This window comes from Alosa alosa, chromosome 3 (assembly GCF_017589495.1).
Source record: "Alosa alosa isolate M-15738 ecotype Scorff River chromosome 3, AALO_Geno_1.1, whole genome shotgun sequence".
NCBI lineage: Eukaryota > Metazoa > Chordata > Actinopteri > Clupeiformes > Clupeidae > Alosa > Alosa alosa.
In genome coordinates this window covers 37386835-37404722 of record NC_063191.1, presented here as the reverse complement: position 1 = coordinate 37404722, position 17888 = coordinate 37386835, and the positions used below count along the sequence as shown (strand labels likewise).

Here is a 17888-nt window from a genome sequence, read left to right as displayed (position 1 = left end):
GAATAATGTAAGAAGGGTTCCAGAGTACTGCCACATCAGGCTTTCAAAGAGCGGATGTCACTAAAGGGGGCCTGCCAATGATATGCTGTCGGACGCGTCTTACGCACAGAAACACACACACACACACACACACACACACAAAGAACACAAACACACATACACAAACACACACACTCAAAGAGCAGAGTGGCACTGACGCATGGCATGTGTTTATCAGCCGCTGAGATGTGGAGGACTGCCAGTCTGGAGTGTGTCAAAGACTGCACTGACCTGTTCCGTAATGGGAAGTGGAACGTTTGAGGTGTGGGTGCACTTTGTCTGCAAGTGTGTGACTGATGTGTGTGTGTGTGTGTGTGTGTGTGTGTGTGTGTGTGTGTGTGTGTGTGGAGCTATTCAGTTACTGCTGATGGTGTCCAAGCCTTGTCAAACACATAATTGAATGAGTGGTCAGTGTGCCACTGAATGATGGCGTATCTAAGTGTGTGTGTGTGTGTGTGTGTGTGTGTGTGTGTGTGTGTGTGTGTGTGTGTGTGTGTGTGTGTGTGTGTGTGTGTGTGTGTGTGTATGTGTGTGTGTGTGTGTGTGTGATTTTATTTCTGTGTGTGTTCTCTCCTGGGTGGTGCAGAGGGTGAGGAACTGAGCTGTTATCACAGGGTGACATTGAAACACCCTGCAAGGAAAACCTGCAACCTGAAAACCTGTGTGTGTGTGTGCGTCTTTGTGTGTATATGAGAGAGAGAATGTATGTGTGTGTGACCCTGGCTGAAAAAACCTCTCGGCATGTCAATCACAGCTTCACTGAGCCTGCACCCTTCAGTCAGCAGGGGAGAAACACACACACACACACACACACACACACACACACACACACACACACACACACACACACACACAGGAAACCAGCATTGAAACCACATAGAAATACACCCACAAAACACACACACACTCGCTCAAGCTCAAACTCCCCCACAGACACCTATGGCAGGGAGAACACACCAACGCCAAAGCTGTGACATTTTAAAACTGTTCACTGGTCATTTTTTGCAATTGTATTGTTTTTATTTGTAAGTTGCTAAATCATATATGTAACCACTAACCCTAGGATAGGACCATGCACCCACCAACATGCAAAAGTGGCCCATCCACACACACACATGCATGCAGCCACAGGCTCCAGCACACAAAACATGTGGAGGATCAATATCTTATTACACTAGCCTGAGGAAATAGGGGGGCTTCTGAGGAACGTGAACACACTCACACAGACACACACACACACACACACACACTCTCTCACACACACACACACACATAGGGCAGTAGAGAGAGAGAAAGGAAGAAAGGAGAGAGAGATATATACTCAGATATACAGGACTGCTGGGAGTAGCAATAATAATAAACCACCAAAATGCAGCTCAACTCCACGACAAAAAACAAACAGCCATTTCTTTGCCAAAATAAATAAAGAACAGAGTAAAATAAAACAATAGACCGAAATGAAATGGGAATCGGAGCAGAACCTCCGAACAGGCGCTCCAATTTGAAGGGAAAAAACGAACACATAAAGAAAGCGAGGAGGAGGAGAGACAGAAGAGAGAGAGAGAGAGAGAGAGAGAGAGAGGCAGGGAGGAAGGAGAGAGAGAGAGAGGCAGGGAGGAAGAGAGGAAATTAAGTGGTGGAGTTCCTACTGGCCAGTAAACAGATGGAGGCATAAAACGGCTCAGTTTGACCAGTGCACTCCCATAAAACGGCTCAGTTTGACCAGTGCACTCCCATAAAACGGCTCAGTTTGACCAGTGCACTCCCAATCTCCCGCCAGGCCCATCAAGAAACTCGGGCTACATGTAGAGGGGGACAGAGAGGGAGAGAGGGAGAGAGAGAGAGAGAAAGAGAGAGGGTTGAGGGAGAGGGGGACCAGTGCTCTCCCATAAGAGAGATAGAGAGAGACACAGAGAAATTAAGTCTAGGAGGTTGTGCTGATCCATACTGCTGACATATGGTTTGTTTACAGCTGAGAGTTCCAATAATCCCCCCCCCCTCGTCACACTCACACAGACACATTTCACACACCTCATACCACACAGGCACAAGATAGCACACAGACACATTTCACACACCTCATACCACACAGGCACAAGATAGCACACAGACACATTTCACACACCTCATACCACACAGGCACAAGATAGCAAACGACTGGAGAAAGCCTGATTTAATCCACTGTGTGTTTGGGAGTGTGCGGACCCCTTCGCATGAGGGAATATTTGTGTGCGAGTATTAGGATAGTCTGAGTGTGCAGACATCTGCAGCTGTTGTACATTGTAGACATTTGATGCTAGTGTGTTAGAAAGAAAGAAAGGAAAGAAAGAAAGAAAGAAAGAAAGAAAGAAAGAAAGAAAGAAAGAAAGAAAGAAAGAAAGAAAGAAAGAAAGAAAGAAAGAAAGAAAGAAAGAAAGAAAGAAAGAAAGAAAGAACAGAAGGACTAGTGCAGTCATTGGTTGGAGGTCATTCACATGGAGAAGTGGGTTATGGGGTCACCCTCTCCTCTCCTCTGCTTTCTGTCTCCACACACACACACACACACACACACCCTTCCACCCCCACGGCTAAATATACACCTGATAATCAGCAGGCCTGGCCCAGCCCCATCACACACACACACAATACTGCAGGGCCTGGCCCACATAGCACCATGGAGTACACACACACACACACACACACACACACTACACATATACACACACACACACACACACTCTCTACATTTTTTCTCTTTAGACTTTGTCCCCATATATATATATATATATATATATATATATATATATATATATATATATATATATATATAAACACTTTCCTTGTACAAGTGAAAACAGATTGCCCCTCACGTGAACTCACATCAACACATACACACACACAGTAACACACAGAACTCTCTTCCCAGGAACATAATGTGGCCATACCAAAGTCCACCTTGAACTCACATCAACACATACACACACACACAGTAACACACAGAACTCTCTTCCCAGGAGCATAATGTGGCCATACCAAAGTCCACCTTGTATTCATTTCTCTATTCAGCGCCAAAGCTTTGATCTATTATCTAGGCTAGTATTGTCACAACACACACACGCACACACATACACACACAACCTCCAGCTGAACACAAATGCACACAAGACATATTGTCTGTGCCGGATGCTTCCTGGGTGGACAGTGAGTGGCTACAGAATGGTCATGCTCAGAGAGGGGCAACAGCACCCATCAGCGTCTGACATGACCTTTGACCTACCTGTGTCATATGGGTGTAATCCCCAACAGTGAACAGTGTAGTGTGATAGAGACGTGACTATAGCAGTATGTGTGTGTGTGTGTGTGTGTGTGTGTGTGGGGGTTGTCGGGGTGGCATTCCCATGCTGAACAGTTGTGCAGACACTCCGTGGGAAGTGAGGAAAGTGTGGGAATGAAGAGAGAGAGAGAGTGTGTGAGTGTGTGAACAGGTGATGGGGTCAGCCAGGTGACAGATGCACCACACAAGGAAATCAGCGCAGGTCAGAGATCAACAATGCTGGACACCAAGTCAACACACACACACACACACACACACCTGTTCTCATAAAGGCCAAAGTCCAGCCCACACTAATAGCCCTCAGACAGCACACTGCCCCACAGTCTAGCCAGTCCAGTTGAAGGATACAGTTGACTCCGCACAGAGGAAGTGTTAGGAGTCATTAGTGGGGCACAATGCATTTACGTCTATTTTACTTAGGAGATGCACAGTCAGTCACTCAGTCAGTCTGTGTTTTTATTCAAAGGGGCCTCCACCACTTTCAGTATGTGCCTATAACAGGGTGTGTGTTCCAACGAACCCAGACAGCAGATTATTACAGCATCCTGTTCCAGGATGTGGTTCTGGTTTTGGTCCCAAATGGGATCAGGATCAAGTCCATTGTTAAAGATAATTTACCAAGCCCATGTTCAGTCCCATCATATGACTTTAGAGAGAGTAATGGGTTCAGTGTGCTAGAGTGGACATGTCTTGTGAGGCGTAACACAGGCACATGACTCACTGGCCACAGTGACAGGAAAGACGGACGGGCCTCTGGTCATACCAGCATAGCCAGCCTCTTCGCCTTGAGTGGCATTGGGTACAGTTCACATCCATCTGGTAGACTGCAATAGCGCACAGTACATGGATGCAGTACTACAGTGTTGTGTAGAAGCCTCTTTTGGTCCTCATTCCTTCACAGGGCAGTTACTGATTCACTAATGATCATAATCTCATAAAATTGATCCAGGATTGAGATTTCTATTCAAGCTGGGATCTGTGAAACGTCTTGAGAGGTGTGCGGTTATACGCTATAGAAATTAAATTGCATTCAAGTCTTGAGAGGTGTGCGGTCATACACTATAGAAATGAAATCGCATTCAAGTCTTGAGAGGTGTGCGGTTATACGCTATAGAAATGAAATCGCATTCACGTCTTGAGAGGTGTGCGGTTATACGCTATAGAAATGAAATCGCATTCAAGTCTTGAGAGGTGTGCGGTTATACGATATAGAAATGAAATTGCATTCAACTGATTTTGATTTAAAAAAATTCACTTGCCATAAGGGCAGCATCGGATGGCGGTTAGCGTGTGTCCAGGTATAGCGTGTCCAGCGCGGTTAGCGTGTGTCCAGCTGATTGTGTCCAGCGTGTGTCAAGCGTGTTAAGCGTGTGTCCCGTGTTAAGCGTGTGTCAAGCGTGTTATGTGTGTTAAGCGTGTGTCAAGCCGTGTCCAGCATGTTGGCGATGTAACCAGCGTGTTAGCGTGTGTCAGCGTGTGTCCGGCGTGTTAGCGTGTGTCCGGCGTGTTAGCGCGTGTCCGGCGTGTTAGCGTGTGTCCAGCGTGTTAAGCGTGTGTCAGCGTGTGTCCAGCGTGTGTCAGCGTGTGTCCAGCGTGTTAGCGTGTGTCCGGCGTGTGTCCGGCGTGTTAAGCGTGTGTCCGGCGTGTTAGCGTGTGTCAGCGTGTGTCCAGCGTGTGTCCAGCGTGTTAAGCGTGTGTCCAGCGTGGTGTCCAGCGTGTGTCAGCGTGTTAGCGTGTCCAGCGTGTTAGCGTGTGTCCGGCGTGTTAAGCGTGTGTCCGGCGTGTGTCCGGCGTGTGTCCGGCGTGTGTCCGGCGTGTTAGCGTGTCCAGCGTGTTAGCGTGTGTCCAGCGTGTTAGCGTGTGTCAGCGTGTGTCCAGCGTGTGTCAGCGTGTTAGCGTGTGTCCGGCGTGTTAGCGTGTGTCCAGCGTGTGTCCAGCGTGTGTCCAGCGTGTGTCCAGCGTGTGTCCAGCGTGTGTCCAGCGTGTGTCCAGCGTGTTGGCGTGTGTCCAGCGTGTTAGCGTGTGTCGGCGTGTTAGCGTGTGTCCGGCGTGTGTCCGGCGTGTGTCCGGCGTGTTAGCGTGTGTCAGCGTGTGTCCGGCGTGTTAGCGTGTGTCAGCGTGTTAGCGTGTCCAGCGTGTTAGCGTGTGTCCAGCGTGTTAGCGTGTGTCGGCGTGTGTCCGGCGTGTGTCCGGCGTGTTGGCGTGTGTCCAGCGTGTTGGCGTGTGTCCAGCGTGTTAGCGTGTGTCCGGCGTGTTAGCGTGTGTCCAGCGTGTTGGCGTGTGTCCAGCGTGTTAGCGTGTGTCGGCGTGTTAGCGTGTGTCCGGCGTGTTGGCGTGTGTCCAGCGTGTTAAGCGTGTGTCCAGCGTGTGTCAGCGTGTTAGCGTGTCCAGCGTGTTAAGCGTGTGTCCAGCGTGTGTCCAGCGTGTGTCAGCGTGTGTCCAGCGTGTGTCCAGCGTGTTAAGCGATGTGTCCAGCGTGTTAAGCGTGTGTCGGCGTGTTAGCGTGTGTCAGCGATGTTAAGCATTAATCCCGGCGTGTTAAGCGTGTCAAGCGTGTTAAGCGTGTGTCCAGCGTGTGTCAGCGTGTGTCCAGCGTGTCCAGCGTAGCGTGTCCGGCGATGTGTCGATGTTAAGCGTGTTGTCAAAGCAGTGTTAAGCGATGGTAATCGTGTTAGCGATGTGTCCGATGTTGGCGTGTGTCCGGCCGTTAGCGTGATAGCGTGTCGGCGTGTTGTGTCCAGCATGTTAAGCGTGTCAAGCGTGTCGGCGTGTGTCCGGCGTGTTATTGTCCGGCGTGTTGTGTCGGCGTGTTAGCATGTGTCCAACGTGTGTCCAGCGTGTTAAGCGTGTGTCATGTCAAAGCGTGTGTCCAGCGTGTGTCGTGTGTCAGCGTGTGTCATTGTCCAGCGTGTGTCCAGCGTGGTGGCGTGTGTCCAGCGTGTCCGGCGTGTTAGCGTGTGTCCGGCGTGTTAGCGTGTGTCCAGCGTGTTAGCGTGTGTCCAGCGTGTGTGGGCGTGGGCGCCGCTGCTAGCTGGGGCTATAGCTGGCCTCTCTGCTCTGGTGAGTGGAGAGCAGAGGGTCAGCCCGGAGCCTGTGGTTCGCGAGTCGAGTGCCCACTGGCTGGCCTGCCGGATGGGGCTGGGGGTGGGGGAGGGTGTGGAGGAGCAGAGTCTGGCCAGGGACAGATGGCCCTCTGTGGGGGACGAGGAGAGGGAGAGGGAGGAGGGGGGATGTTGTTGGAAGGGGTGTGTGAAAAGGCTTCCAGGGACCACGCCTTGTCACGACTCGCGTGCACACTCTTAAAAACACACACACACACACACACACACACACACACACAGGAAGCTGATATTAAAATGCTTCCCTCATTTTATGTCAGCACACACACAGTGCTGTCACACACAGTGCTGGATGGGAGCCCAGTATTTATAGTAAATATGAGAGGCATGCAGGCTGGAGTAGAAATGGCTGACTAACTGAGAAGCACCTGTTCTGTCTTTGTTAGTGTGTGTGTGTGTGTGTGTGTGTGTGTGTGTGTGTGTGTGTGTGTGTGTAACAAAGATTCACAGAAACACACACACTCAAAAAACACACACACAAGCATACAAATAGACTTTCTCTTTCACAGAGACACACACACACACACTTTCTCCCACACTTTAGGACACAACCCCACAGCATTCAGACATTCAGACACCTCAGTCCAACTTCTCCTCTCCACACTGCAGTCCAGAGGAAAGCCACCACAGACAAGGGACCAGACACACCCAGGAAATGGACAAGGACAAAAGAGAGCCAGAGACAGGGGACCAGAGACCAGAGACGGGGACACATAGTGCACCCAGGGACAGAGAGCAGACATGGGGCCAGGGACAGAGCAGACATGGGGCCAGGGACAGAGAGCAGACATGGGGCCAGGGACAGAGAGCAGACATGAGGCCAGGGACAGAGAGCAGACATGGGGCCAGGCAGAGCGAGAAGTTAAGCTCAGTGCGCATGGGCTCGGAGAGGCACAGCAGGGAGATGGATGATCTGATGAAGAGCTTTAAATCATCCCCCAGCTCCTGATAAACACACACACACAGCTAATGATGATCTGATGACCAGGGGCAAAAGGGAGCTGATTAGTGTGTGTGTCTGTGTGTCTGTGTGTGTCTGTGTGTGTGTGTGTGTGTGTGTGTGTGTGTGTGTGTGTGTGTGTGTGCGTGCGCATTTTGGTGTATTTGTGTATAAGCATATGAAAGTGTTTAGCAACCTAAGTCTGTGTATATGTTTATGTGTGTGTGTGTGTGTGTGTGTGTGTACTGACTGACACAGATGGACTGGCTCCCAGACAGCAACTCACTTCATCATCGCGCCAGCTTTTCCCCAGAACAAAGGGAAAGAGAGAGAGAGAGAGAGTGAAAAAGGGAGAGAGAAAGGAGAGAAAAGAGATGACTAATGTCCAAACTATTAAACCCACTCAAGCAATCCGACTCCACTAATTAATGATGGGGGAGGACCAATTAAAGGGGAGTCGTTAGCGTCGCTAATGGAGACGAGATGGAGACAGGAGCACGACGACTCCTCACACTTCAGCCACTTCAGCTGCAGGTAAAAACGGAGGAGGAGGTCGTCATGGAAATTACGACTTTAATGAGCTAATTGATCGAGTTTAAAGAAACATGTTGGCCACACATGGTGAATTTACAATCCAGAGCCCAACCACACTCTTTATGTAGTTCAATCACAACTCAATGGATTTAGGTACATTATAATGAACATGAAAGAATTCAGTGGTGAGTTTTATATTGCGAGGCTACACACCAGGCAGGGATATTATTTCAAATAAAACAACCAACAGCATGAAACTCAGCAGTGAATTTAACAACAGCAAGCCATTCCCTACCAGGTTCATTACTTTCATAAAAATACAATGACCACCAGCTCACCACTCACTGGCCAGTTCAATAACAGAAAACCCGTGCTACCAGCAAATTACTTACATGGAAACACGACATCTTGACACTCAGCGGTGATTTGAAGAACAGCCACACACACTCACACACACACACTCACACTCACACTCACACTCACACTCACACACTCTACTGATGGCTCTCTGATGACTCACAACTTCTTGACACTCAGCGGTGATTCTAACACACACACACACACACACACACCCCCCGCCCACTCTGATGACTCACCGGTGAGGTTGGTGCGGGCGCTGTAGGAGCCGAGGAACTGTCCGTCGGTGTTGGGCGTGTAGCACTCGAACACGCCCTGGTCCTTGGCCTCCAGCTTGGTGATGTGCAGCAGCGCCGCGTCGGCACTCAGCCGCTCCACCCAGATCTCCTTGCTGTTGACGCGCTGTGCGAAGATGGCGTAGGCGTAGTTGGGCTGCCCCGTGCTCACGATGCGGATCTCGCGGTCGGGCACCGATGGCAGGTACATAGACCACTCAAAGTCCTGCTCCATGCCCTCCTTGTAGCCCGTCACGTTGCACCAGATGGTGGTGTGCGAGCCCTCCGTACGCACCAGCGGACCACCATCTGGACCACCCTGCACGGTCACCACACGCTTTGTCCACCCGGGGGTCAGCCCCGCTGGAGAGAGGGAGGGAGAGAGAGAGAGAGAGGGAGAGAGGAGAGAGAGAGAGAGAGGAGTTTAACATACAGTTACTGAATCAATCATCAGAGCATGGCTTCACTGCCCCATTGAAAGACATGATTCATGGCAATAATAGACATTTTCTTAGACCCACGTGTATTACAGCCAAAGATGAAGAGAGAGAGGGAGGGAGGGAGGAAGGGAGAGAGGGTGAGATAAAGAGATAGAATGATAGAGAGATAGAGGGTGAAAGATAGAGGTGTTTAGCTTTGGCCAAACAAATGTATGTCTTTTCAAACGAGTGATTTCAACAGCAAATGTAATCAGGTAAAGAGATGTAAAGAAAGATATGGACATATGCGATTGGCATTGAGAAAGATATGGACATATGCGATTGACGAAAGATATGGACATATGTAAAGATTGAGAAAGATATGGACATATGCGATTGAAAGTGAGATGAAAAGATAGACAGAGAGTTAGAGAGAGAGAGAGAGAAAAGAAGAGAGATGAATGGACAATCGACAGAGCTGGAGTGCACGAGTGGAAAAGTGAAGAGACCAGAGAAGAGAAAAAACAAACAGTTGTCGTGATGGAGGAAAAATCTAATTTAGAAAGACATCAACGTCGCACCTTCACCCTGGCCGCATCTCAAGCACCCCATGTGTGAGTCTCTCTCTCTGGTTTGACTGGGCTCATTCAGGCCTGCAGCCGGTGGGGAGAGATAGAGGTGGATGTGTGTGTGTGTGTGTGTGAGGGCTGTGGGTGCAGGCCTGTGGGGTGAATCTGCTTTGTTTGCAAGATGCCCATGAGCTGAAGAGCCCTGGCCATGCAGAAGCCCATTACGGGGTCATTACGGGGCTGGACGCATCCTCTCCACTCCTCTGCAAGCTCCACATGTGAGCACGCAGGGACAAAACACTTTCCACTAGCTGTGCATTACACACCGCCCCTGTGGTGAGTCAACTTTCCTGGAAAACGAAGAGGAACACACACACACACACACACACACAAACACACACACACACACACACACACACACACACGCACAGGCACAGGCACAGGCACAGGCACAGGCACAGGCACAGGCACACACACACACACAGGCACAGGCACTCACAAATAGGCCAGGTGTCTTGTCACTCGCTGTGAAACACTTGAATCACTGTGATTGATTTTTTGGGAAAGACAGGTGGCCTTGACAGACCCTTTATATTCAGCTCACTCTCACACACTCACACACACACACGCCCTTAATCCAGCAATTAGGAGTGAAAACACTACATCTCACACACTCACACCTACTCACACATAATACACGCCTTAATCCAGCAATTAGGGTGAAAACACTACATCTCACACACTCACACACACACACGCCCTTAATCCAGCAATTAGGAGTGAAAACACTACATCTCACACACTCACACACACACACACGCCCTTAATCCAGCAATTAGGAGTGAAAACACTACATCTCACACACACACACGCCCTTAATCCAGCAATTAGGAGTGAAAACACTACATCTCACACACTCACACACACACACGCCCTTAATCCAGCAATTAGGAGTGAAAACACTACATCTCACACACTCACACACACACACACGCCCTTAATCCAGCAATTAGGGTGGAAAACACTACATCTCACACACACACACACACACACACTCTTAATCCAGCAATTAGGAGGAAAACACTACATCTCACACACTCACACACACACCGCCCTTAATCCAGCAATTAGAGGAAAACACTACATCTCACACACTCACACACACAGCTCCTTAATCCAGCAATTAGGAGTGAAAACACTACATCTCACACACTCACACACACACACGCCCTTAATCCAGCAATTAGGAGTGAAAACACTACATCTCACACACACACACACACGCCCTTAATCCAGCAATTAGGAGTGAAAACACTACATCTCACACACTCACACACACACACGCCCTTAATCCAGCAATTAGGAGTGAAAACACTACATCTCACACACACACACACACACACACTCTTAATCCAGCAATGGGGAGGAAAACACTACATCTCACACACTCACACACACACACGCTTCTTAATCCAGCAATTAGATTGAAAACACTACATCTCACACACTCACACACACACACACGCCCTTAATCCAGCAATTAGGAGTGAAAACACTACATCTCACACACTCACACGCCCTTAATCCAGCAATTAGGAGTGAAAACACTACATCTCACACACTCACACACACACACTTTAATCCAGCAATTAGAGGAAAACACTACATCTCACATCACACACACACACGCCCTTAATCCAGCAATTGGGAGTGCAAACGGAAAACACTGACTTTGGATTAAACATCTCACACACTCACACACACCTATTAATCCAGCAATTAGGAGCAAATACTACATCTTGAAAACATTTTTACATCTCACACACACCTTCACACCCTTTCCACAGCAATTCAAGGGCCACACTCCCAACAAACTAAACTACATCTCACACACACACACACACTCTTTAATCCAGCAATTCAGGAGTGAAAACAACATCTCACACACTCACACACACACACACTTTAATCCAGCAATTGGGGTGAAACACTACATCTCACACACTCCCACACACCGTAGCAATCCAGCAATTGGGAGTGGAAAACACTACATCTCACACACTCACACACACAACACGCCCTTAATCCAGGGGGTGAAAACACTACATCTCACACACTCACACACACACACACACGCCCTTAATCCAGCAATTAGGGAGGAAAACACTACAAAACACACAACACGCCCTTAACACACTACATCTCACTCACACACACACACGCCCTTAATCCAGCAATTAGGAGGAAAACACTACATCTCACACACTCACACACGCACTTAATCCAGCAATTAGGAAAGTGAAAACACTACATCTCACACACTCACACTCACAATACTACACCTTAATCCAGCAATTAGGAGTGAAAACACTACATCTCACACACTCACACACGCCCCTTTAATCCAGCAATTAGAGAAACACTACATCTCACACACTCACACACACACGCCCTTAATCCAGCAATTAGGAGTGAAACAACATCTTGTATTTTCCTTTTCCATTTCCTCTCAACACTCTTAACACACTCTAAATACAAATCTTCAACAATTACGATACTTTCGCAATATATTTCAATACATACATTTTAATATACTTCTAATATTAATTTCAATACTTTAAATACTTTGACTTCACAATTTCTAACACTAAAACACATTTCCTTTCTCACTTTCAACACTCAATAACTAACACCCAACAATAATCTTCAACACATTAGGGTGAAAACACTACTTCATCTTGTATTTTCCTTCAATTCCATTCACACAATGATACTTTCACATCTCACACACTCCTACACTAACCACTTTAACACACAACACTCTTCACTAACATACTCCAAAACACACAACCTCTCAACACTTCTCAAACTTTAACACCTACTTCCCAACACACTCAACACACTCAATACCTCTTTAACACTCAACACTCTAAAACATTTCCAACACTCAACACTCAACACACTCATTTTAACACACTCATTTCAACACTTTCAACACTTCAACACTTCAACACACTCAACATTTGAACACTTCAACACACACAACACTCTCAACACACTCAACACTCTCAACACTCTCAACACACTCAACACTCTCAACACACTCAACACACTCAACACACACACTCAACACACTCACACACTCTCACACACTCTCACACACTCTCAACACACTCAACACACACAACACATTTCAAACTCTTTTCAACACACAACACACTCAACACTTTCAACATTCAAATACTCAACACACTTCAACACTCAACACACACAACACACTCAACACACATAAACACTCAACAATACTTCAACACTTCAACATACTTCAACACACAACACTTCTCAACACAAACTCATTAATTTCAACACATACTCAACACACACAACACTCTCAACACACAACACTCAACTTCAATATATACCTCAACATTAACTCAACACTCTCAACACTCTCAACACTCTCAACACTCTCAACACTCTCAACACTTTCAAAACACTTCAACACACTTCAAACTAACACTCAACACAATTTCAACACCTCACACACTCAACACACACTCATTTTCAACAACACACTCAACACTCAAACACACTCTCACACACTTCTAAACACACTCTCACTCACACTCTCAATTTCAACACTCACACTCTCAACACTCTCAACACACTCAACTGAGGGGAACTGATGCATGTTCTATACCCCCCTTCTGTATGATACCCCTCCATGGATGAAAAGTGGCAGGAGCATCCAGCAGAGCAAATGGTGCCGTTATGAGGAACAGGAACGCCGGCTGAGATTGAACAGGTTGACTTAAATCGTGGAAAAACACAATGTCATAAAAATGCTTGTTGCTGAAAGTGCAAGGCTGGCCCATCTGGAGGTGTGTGTGTGTGTGTGTGCGCATGTAAGGGCATATATTGGGTAGGCAGGGGTGGGGGTCTAGTGAGTGAGTGGGTATGTGTGTATGTATACTGCACGTATGATCTCAGATTGAATTTCATCTACGGAAAGTTTGAGCAAACGAACCACCTCACGGCGCTGCAATTCCAACATGCAGGAGGTATTGAGGCACTATCTCTCCTGTCTCTCTCTCACACACACACACACACGGCCTGAACTTATCAGAGTCCCTGTGGGGCAGAGCTGCCACTCAAAGCAGCACTTTTATGGTAAAAAATGGAGAGAGGGAGGGAGAGAGAGAGGGAGGGAGAGAGAGAGAGAGATGGACATGTGGATACTGGGAGCGGTCATCATGTCCATCTGAGGGAGGAGGGAGAGGTGATCCAGATGGGACAAGGTCAGATGAGAGAAGAGGAGCAGGTTCCTCTCTCCTCAAAACGACCCACTCACTGTGTACATCACCTCGCCCGGTCTCAGTCTCACTCTCTCACACACACAAATATACACACAGCGTGTGATGGCGTGTGTGTGTGCATCAATATATGAGGATGTGAATGTCTGACTGTGTGTGACTGTCTGACTGTGTGTGTGTTAGTGTTTCTGCATACGGTTTCTCTATTTCCAAATGGCAAACGTGCACTGAAAATCTCCACGTTTTCCTATATCCTGTCCTCTCACCTCAACTTTGTGTGTTAGTGTGTGTGTGTGTTAGTGTGTGTGAGTGTGTGTGGCGGACACTGTGAAGCTCGCGCACACACACACACACACACACACACACACACACACACACGTAGCACCTGCTGCAGAGGCCTCATGTCATGCTCCATACACACACCCTGACAGCTCATCTTAGGCTAACACGTCCCTACCAAAGTAAATAATAACAAAAAGCCATGGGATATGCCGAAGGCACAGAGCTTGTCCAGAGGGCAAAGCCATTATACCTGTGTCAGGCAAAAACACCACTCAACACAAACACACACGCACACACACAATTCCCATTGCTGTCACAGCAGTTGGGTACTTTATTTTTTTCTGCTCCATTCTCCAGGGTTCTGCGTTGAGAGCCTTGCTACATTGTATTATAAATTGTGGGAATGTGCACTGGCGTGACATAGAAAGTCAATGTTAGCATGAAAACCACCTGAGACCACTGAGGGAGCTGATGGTGTGTGTGTGTGTGTGTGTGTGTGCACCTGTGGCCAAGGTAACAGAGCTTCAAGATCTAGCAAACACAAAACTATTATTTTGTGCTCTCAAAAGCAACAACAACATTATAAGCCAATATCATCCTTGGGGCTTTGTGTGGTTTTTTTTCTCCGACTTGGGAGTAAAATTAGTAAACAAGTGCATTTTTTCTGAACAAAGAACAACAGATACAAGGTGAATAGAGAACTGTCTTTTCATCATATATTTGTTTCATCTTGTCGTTAATAATATTGTTGTAGATCTTGAGGCATCTATTTCAGATGATAGAGACAGCGGCACTGAATCAAACATGACATGCTCGCGCAAGTCAAACTCACTGCTATGAGTGCTTTGAGTAGCAGCCTACTCATAATGACTAAATTAAATTGTTACTGATGAACCATATGGCCTCAAAGGACGCAGAATGCAAAACTCCCACGGTGGCATTTAAAGGGGCTCTGTAAACAAGCATGACAAATCTATCAATCAATCGATGAGTCATCAGAACAATCTGTCGCGTCGACCCACAGACCGACCAATCAAACACGAGGGTGGCGATGTTCATCATCGCCTTTGTCTCGGAAGATGAGTGGGAAGAGTTCTGTCCATGCGGGTCCACATCATAGCCCCCTTTCTGGGCGCTTCTAGCAGTCCAGTCCGCACTCTGAGAGCAGTGACCTGTGTCTGGAGTCCAGCATCCGGGGGGTGTTTGGACTGCCATTACAGAGGCCTGGCCCCTTGGCTACAGGGCATGATCATTGTGCTTTGCCTATGGGTAGGTTCAAGGCTGGATGTGGTGGCAGCTGCCTTCATATACAGCTAGCTCAGAGCCTGTTCCTAGACTGGAACAGATCTCATCTGAATCCTGCTCATAACTACCCGAATCGGGGCCAGCTTTGGTTCAGTGTCCCCGGCAAGATCAGGGGCCAGCCAAAGCCATAGCTGTCATTTCTGGAGCACTCTTACGCGTGAGAGTGTTTGTTTTTTTTTGCAGAGGGCCATTGGAGAGTCCCCCGCCTCGCTGAGGGCATTAAATATGGATCACACGCTAAATACTGAGTGTTTACAGCCTAACGCCACAAAGTGTCTGCTGGTTTTGGCTTTGTGCAATTCTCCACATTCCCCAGAGAATGTGCCGTCCTCTTAAGTTGCGTGTGTGTATATTGTGTGTGTGTGTGTGTGTGTGTGTGTGTGTGAGTGTGTGTGTGTGAGTGAGTGAGCGAGTTTGAGAAGGAGGTTTTTATATCCTACATTTTGTCCCCATCTTTAAAAAAGAGCACCAAATAGTTTCTAATCGCTACAGGCAAAGAACCAAGTCCGGTTTGGACCAGACTGCTTTTTGAATGGCTCTGGTCCAGAGTCGGTACCATTGACTCAGAGACTTTACTTAATCACAGTCTTTTAAAGCAGGTCATGATGATATGAGGCTCATGTATATATTTGAACATGGTGAGTCTTGTCTGCAGTCTGTGCAGGTGCAGGCCAGAGTTTTGTACAGAAGATCAGTCGTGTGGACTTCAGGAACTGACAGGCGTGTAGCCAACATTCCCCCAACACGTGTTAACACCCCCCACTGCAGCTTCCATTTCTCCTCAGGGCCTCCTGCACACTGGCACTCATTCCTCACACACACTACTGACCACAGAAGCTTTTCTGCCACTTCATCAGTCACCTGTATATGAGACCCCCTTCTCATATACACACACACACAAACACACACTCTCAGAGGTAATCAAGGTTGTGTGCACTGTCTAGCACACACACACACCACACACACACCACACACACACCACCCACACACCACACACACACACACTGCAGAAGGTGTGAGCTCCATCTACTCAGCCAAGCACAGAGAACCTACTGCAGTGCTGCTGCTGCAGAGAGGAAGGGAGAGTGAGAGAGAAGGAGGGAGAGAGAGATAGAGAGAGCGAGAAGAAAGGAGGGAGAGAGAGAGAGAAAAGGAAGGAGGGAGAGAGAGAGGGAAGAAAGGAGGGAGGGGGAGAGGGATACAATGAAAATGGTGAGCCACAGAGATGGGGGATACAATGAAAGAGTGGGAGAGGAAGGCAAAGAGTTAGTGGAAAGAGAGAGATGGATAGAGAGAGAGCAATAGAGGAGAGGAGAGTTCAGGGGCAGAGAGCAGAGAGAGAGAGAGAGAGAGAGAGAGAGAGAGAGAGAGAGAGAGAGAGCAATAAAGAGCGCGGGACAGAATAACACACAGGGAGACAGACAAGTAGGTGAGGAGGAGAGGAGGGAGGAGAATGGAATGGACAGAATAACACAGGGAGAGACAGAAGAATGATGGGAGAGAATGCAAAAGAGAGAGAGAGACAGATGATGAGAAGGAGGCAGAGGGGGGGAGGATGAGAGAGCAGAGGGAGAAGTGTCGGAAGTGTGTGTGTGTGTGTGTGTGTGTGTGTGTGTGTGTGAGAGAGAGAGTGAGTATTTGTGTGCGTGTATGTATGTAATATTTAATCCTAGGTCAGCAGAAAGACAAGGCTATGCTGCCTTAAACAGCACTAAGGAATATCACTACATCAGGCCGAGGCAAACTGGTCCTGGCGGAGCTGTTTGTTTTGCTTTAACTGCACTACGTGTTGTCCGTCCCAAGTGTTAACCAGGCCCAGCACTCCCACGTGTGTGTGTGTGTGTGTGTGTGTGTGTGTGTGTGTGTGTGTGTGTGTGTCTTTCCATCGTTACTCTACATAGCACTGCTATCATGACAATAGCTGTAAATTATAGATATTACCGATGGCTTAAGTATAAACAAAGGTGTGTGTGTGTCTGCAGACAATATCAACACACAAAAATATATAACACATCACAGCTCCTCTCTCTCACCATTAGTCTAGACAGCACCAATCCACTCTCCTGCTTACCACCATGTCCACACACACCGCACTTGCACAGCAGCCATGACCGCTCTCATCTGTCTGTGTGTGTGTGTGTGTGTGTGTGTCCCAATAGTGCTTATAGAACAATCTGAGAATCCACAGTACCTTTTGTGGTGCCCTAGCACACAAATTCACACAAGAACGCCATGAATTCCCCTTTGTGTTTGTGTGAGTGTGTGTGTGCAATAGGTGGCAAGTCTCTCTCTCACACACTCACACGCATGCACACACACACACAGACCAATAAAACAAGAGTAGCACACAATCACCCATACACACAGACCAATAACACAGGAGGCACCCAATCACACACACACACAGAAAACAACAGACATGC

At 47.8% G+C, this 17888-nt stretch overlaps 1 protein-coding gene across 1 annotated transcript in view; it reads right to left on the bottom strand.

Moving 5' to 3' along the window:
- Positions 1-17888, bottom strand: part of LOC125291682 (immunoglobulin superfamily member 3-like) — a 179654-nt gene that overhangs the window by 124269 nt on the left and 37497 nt on the right. Inside the window, 1 exon segment of the mRNA XM_048238502.1 lies at positions 8542-8940. Within this exon segment, the coding sequence (XP_048094459.1) occupies positions 8542-8940 (399 nt within the window).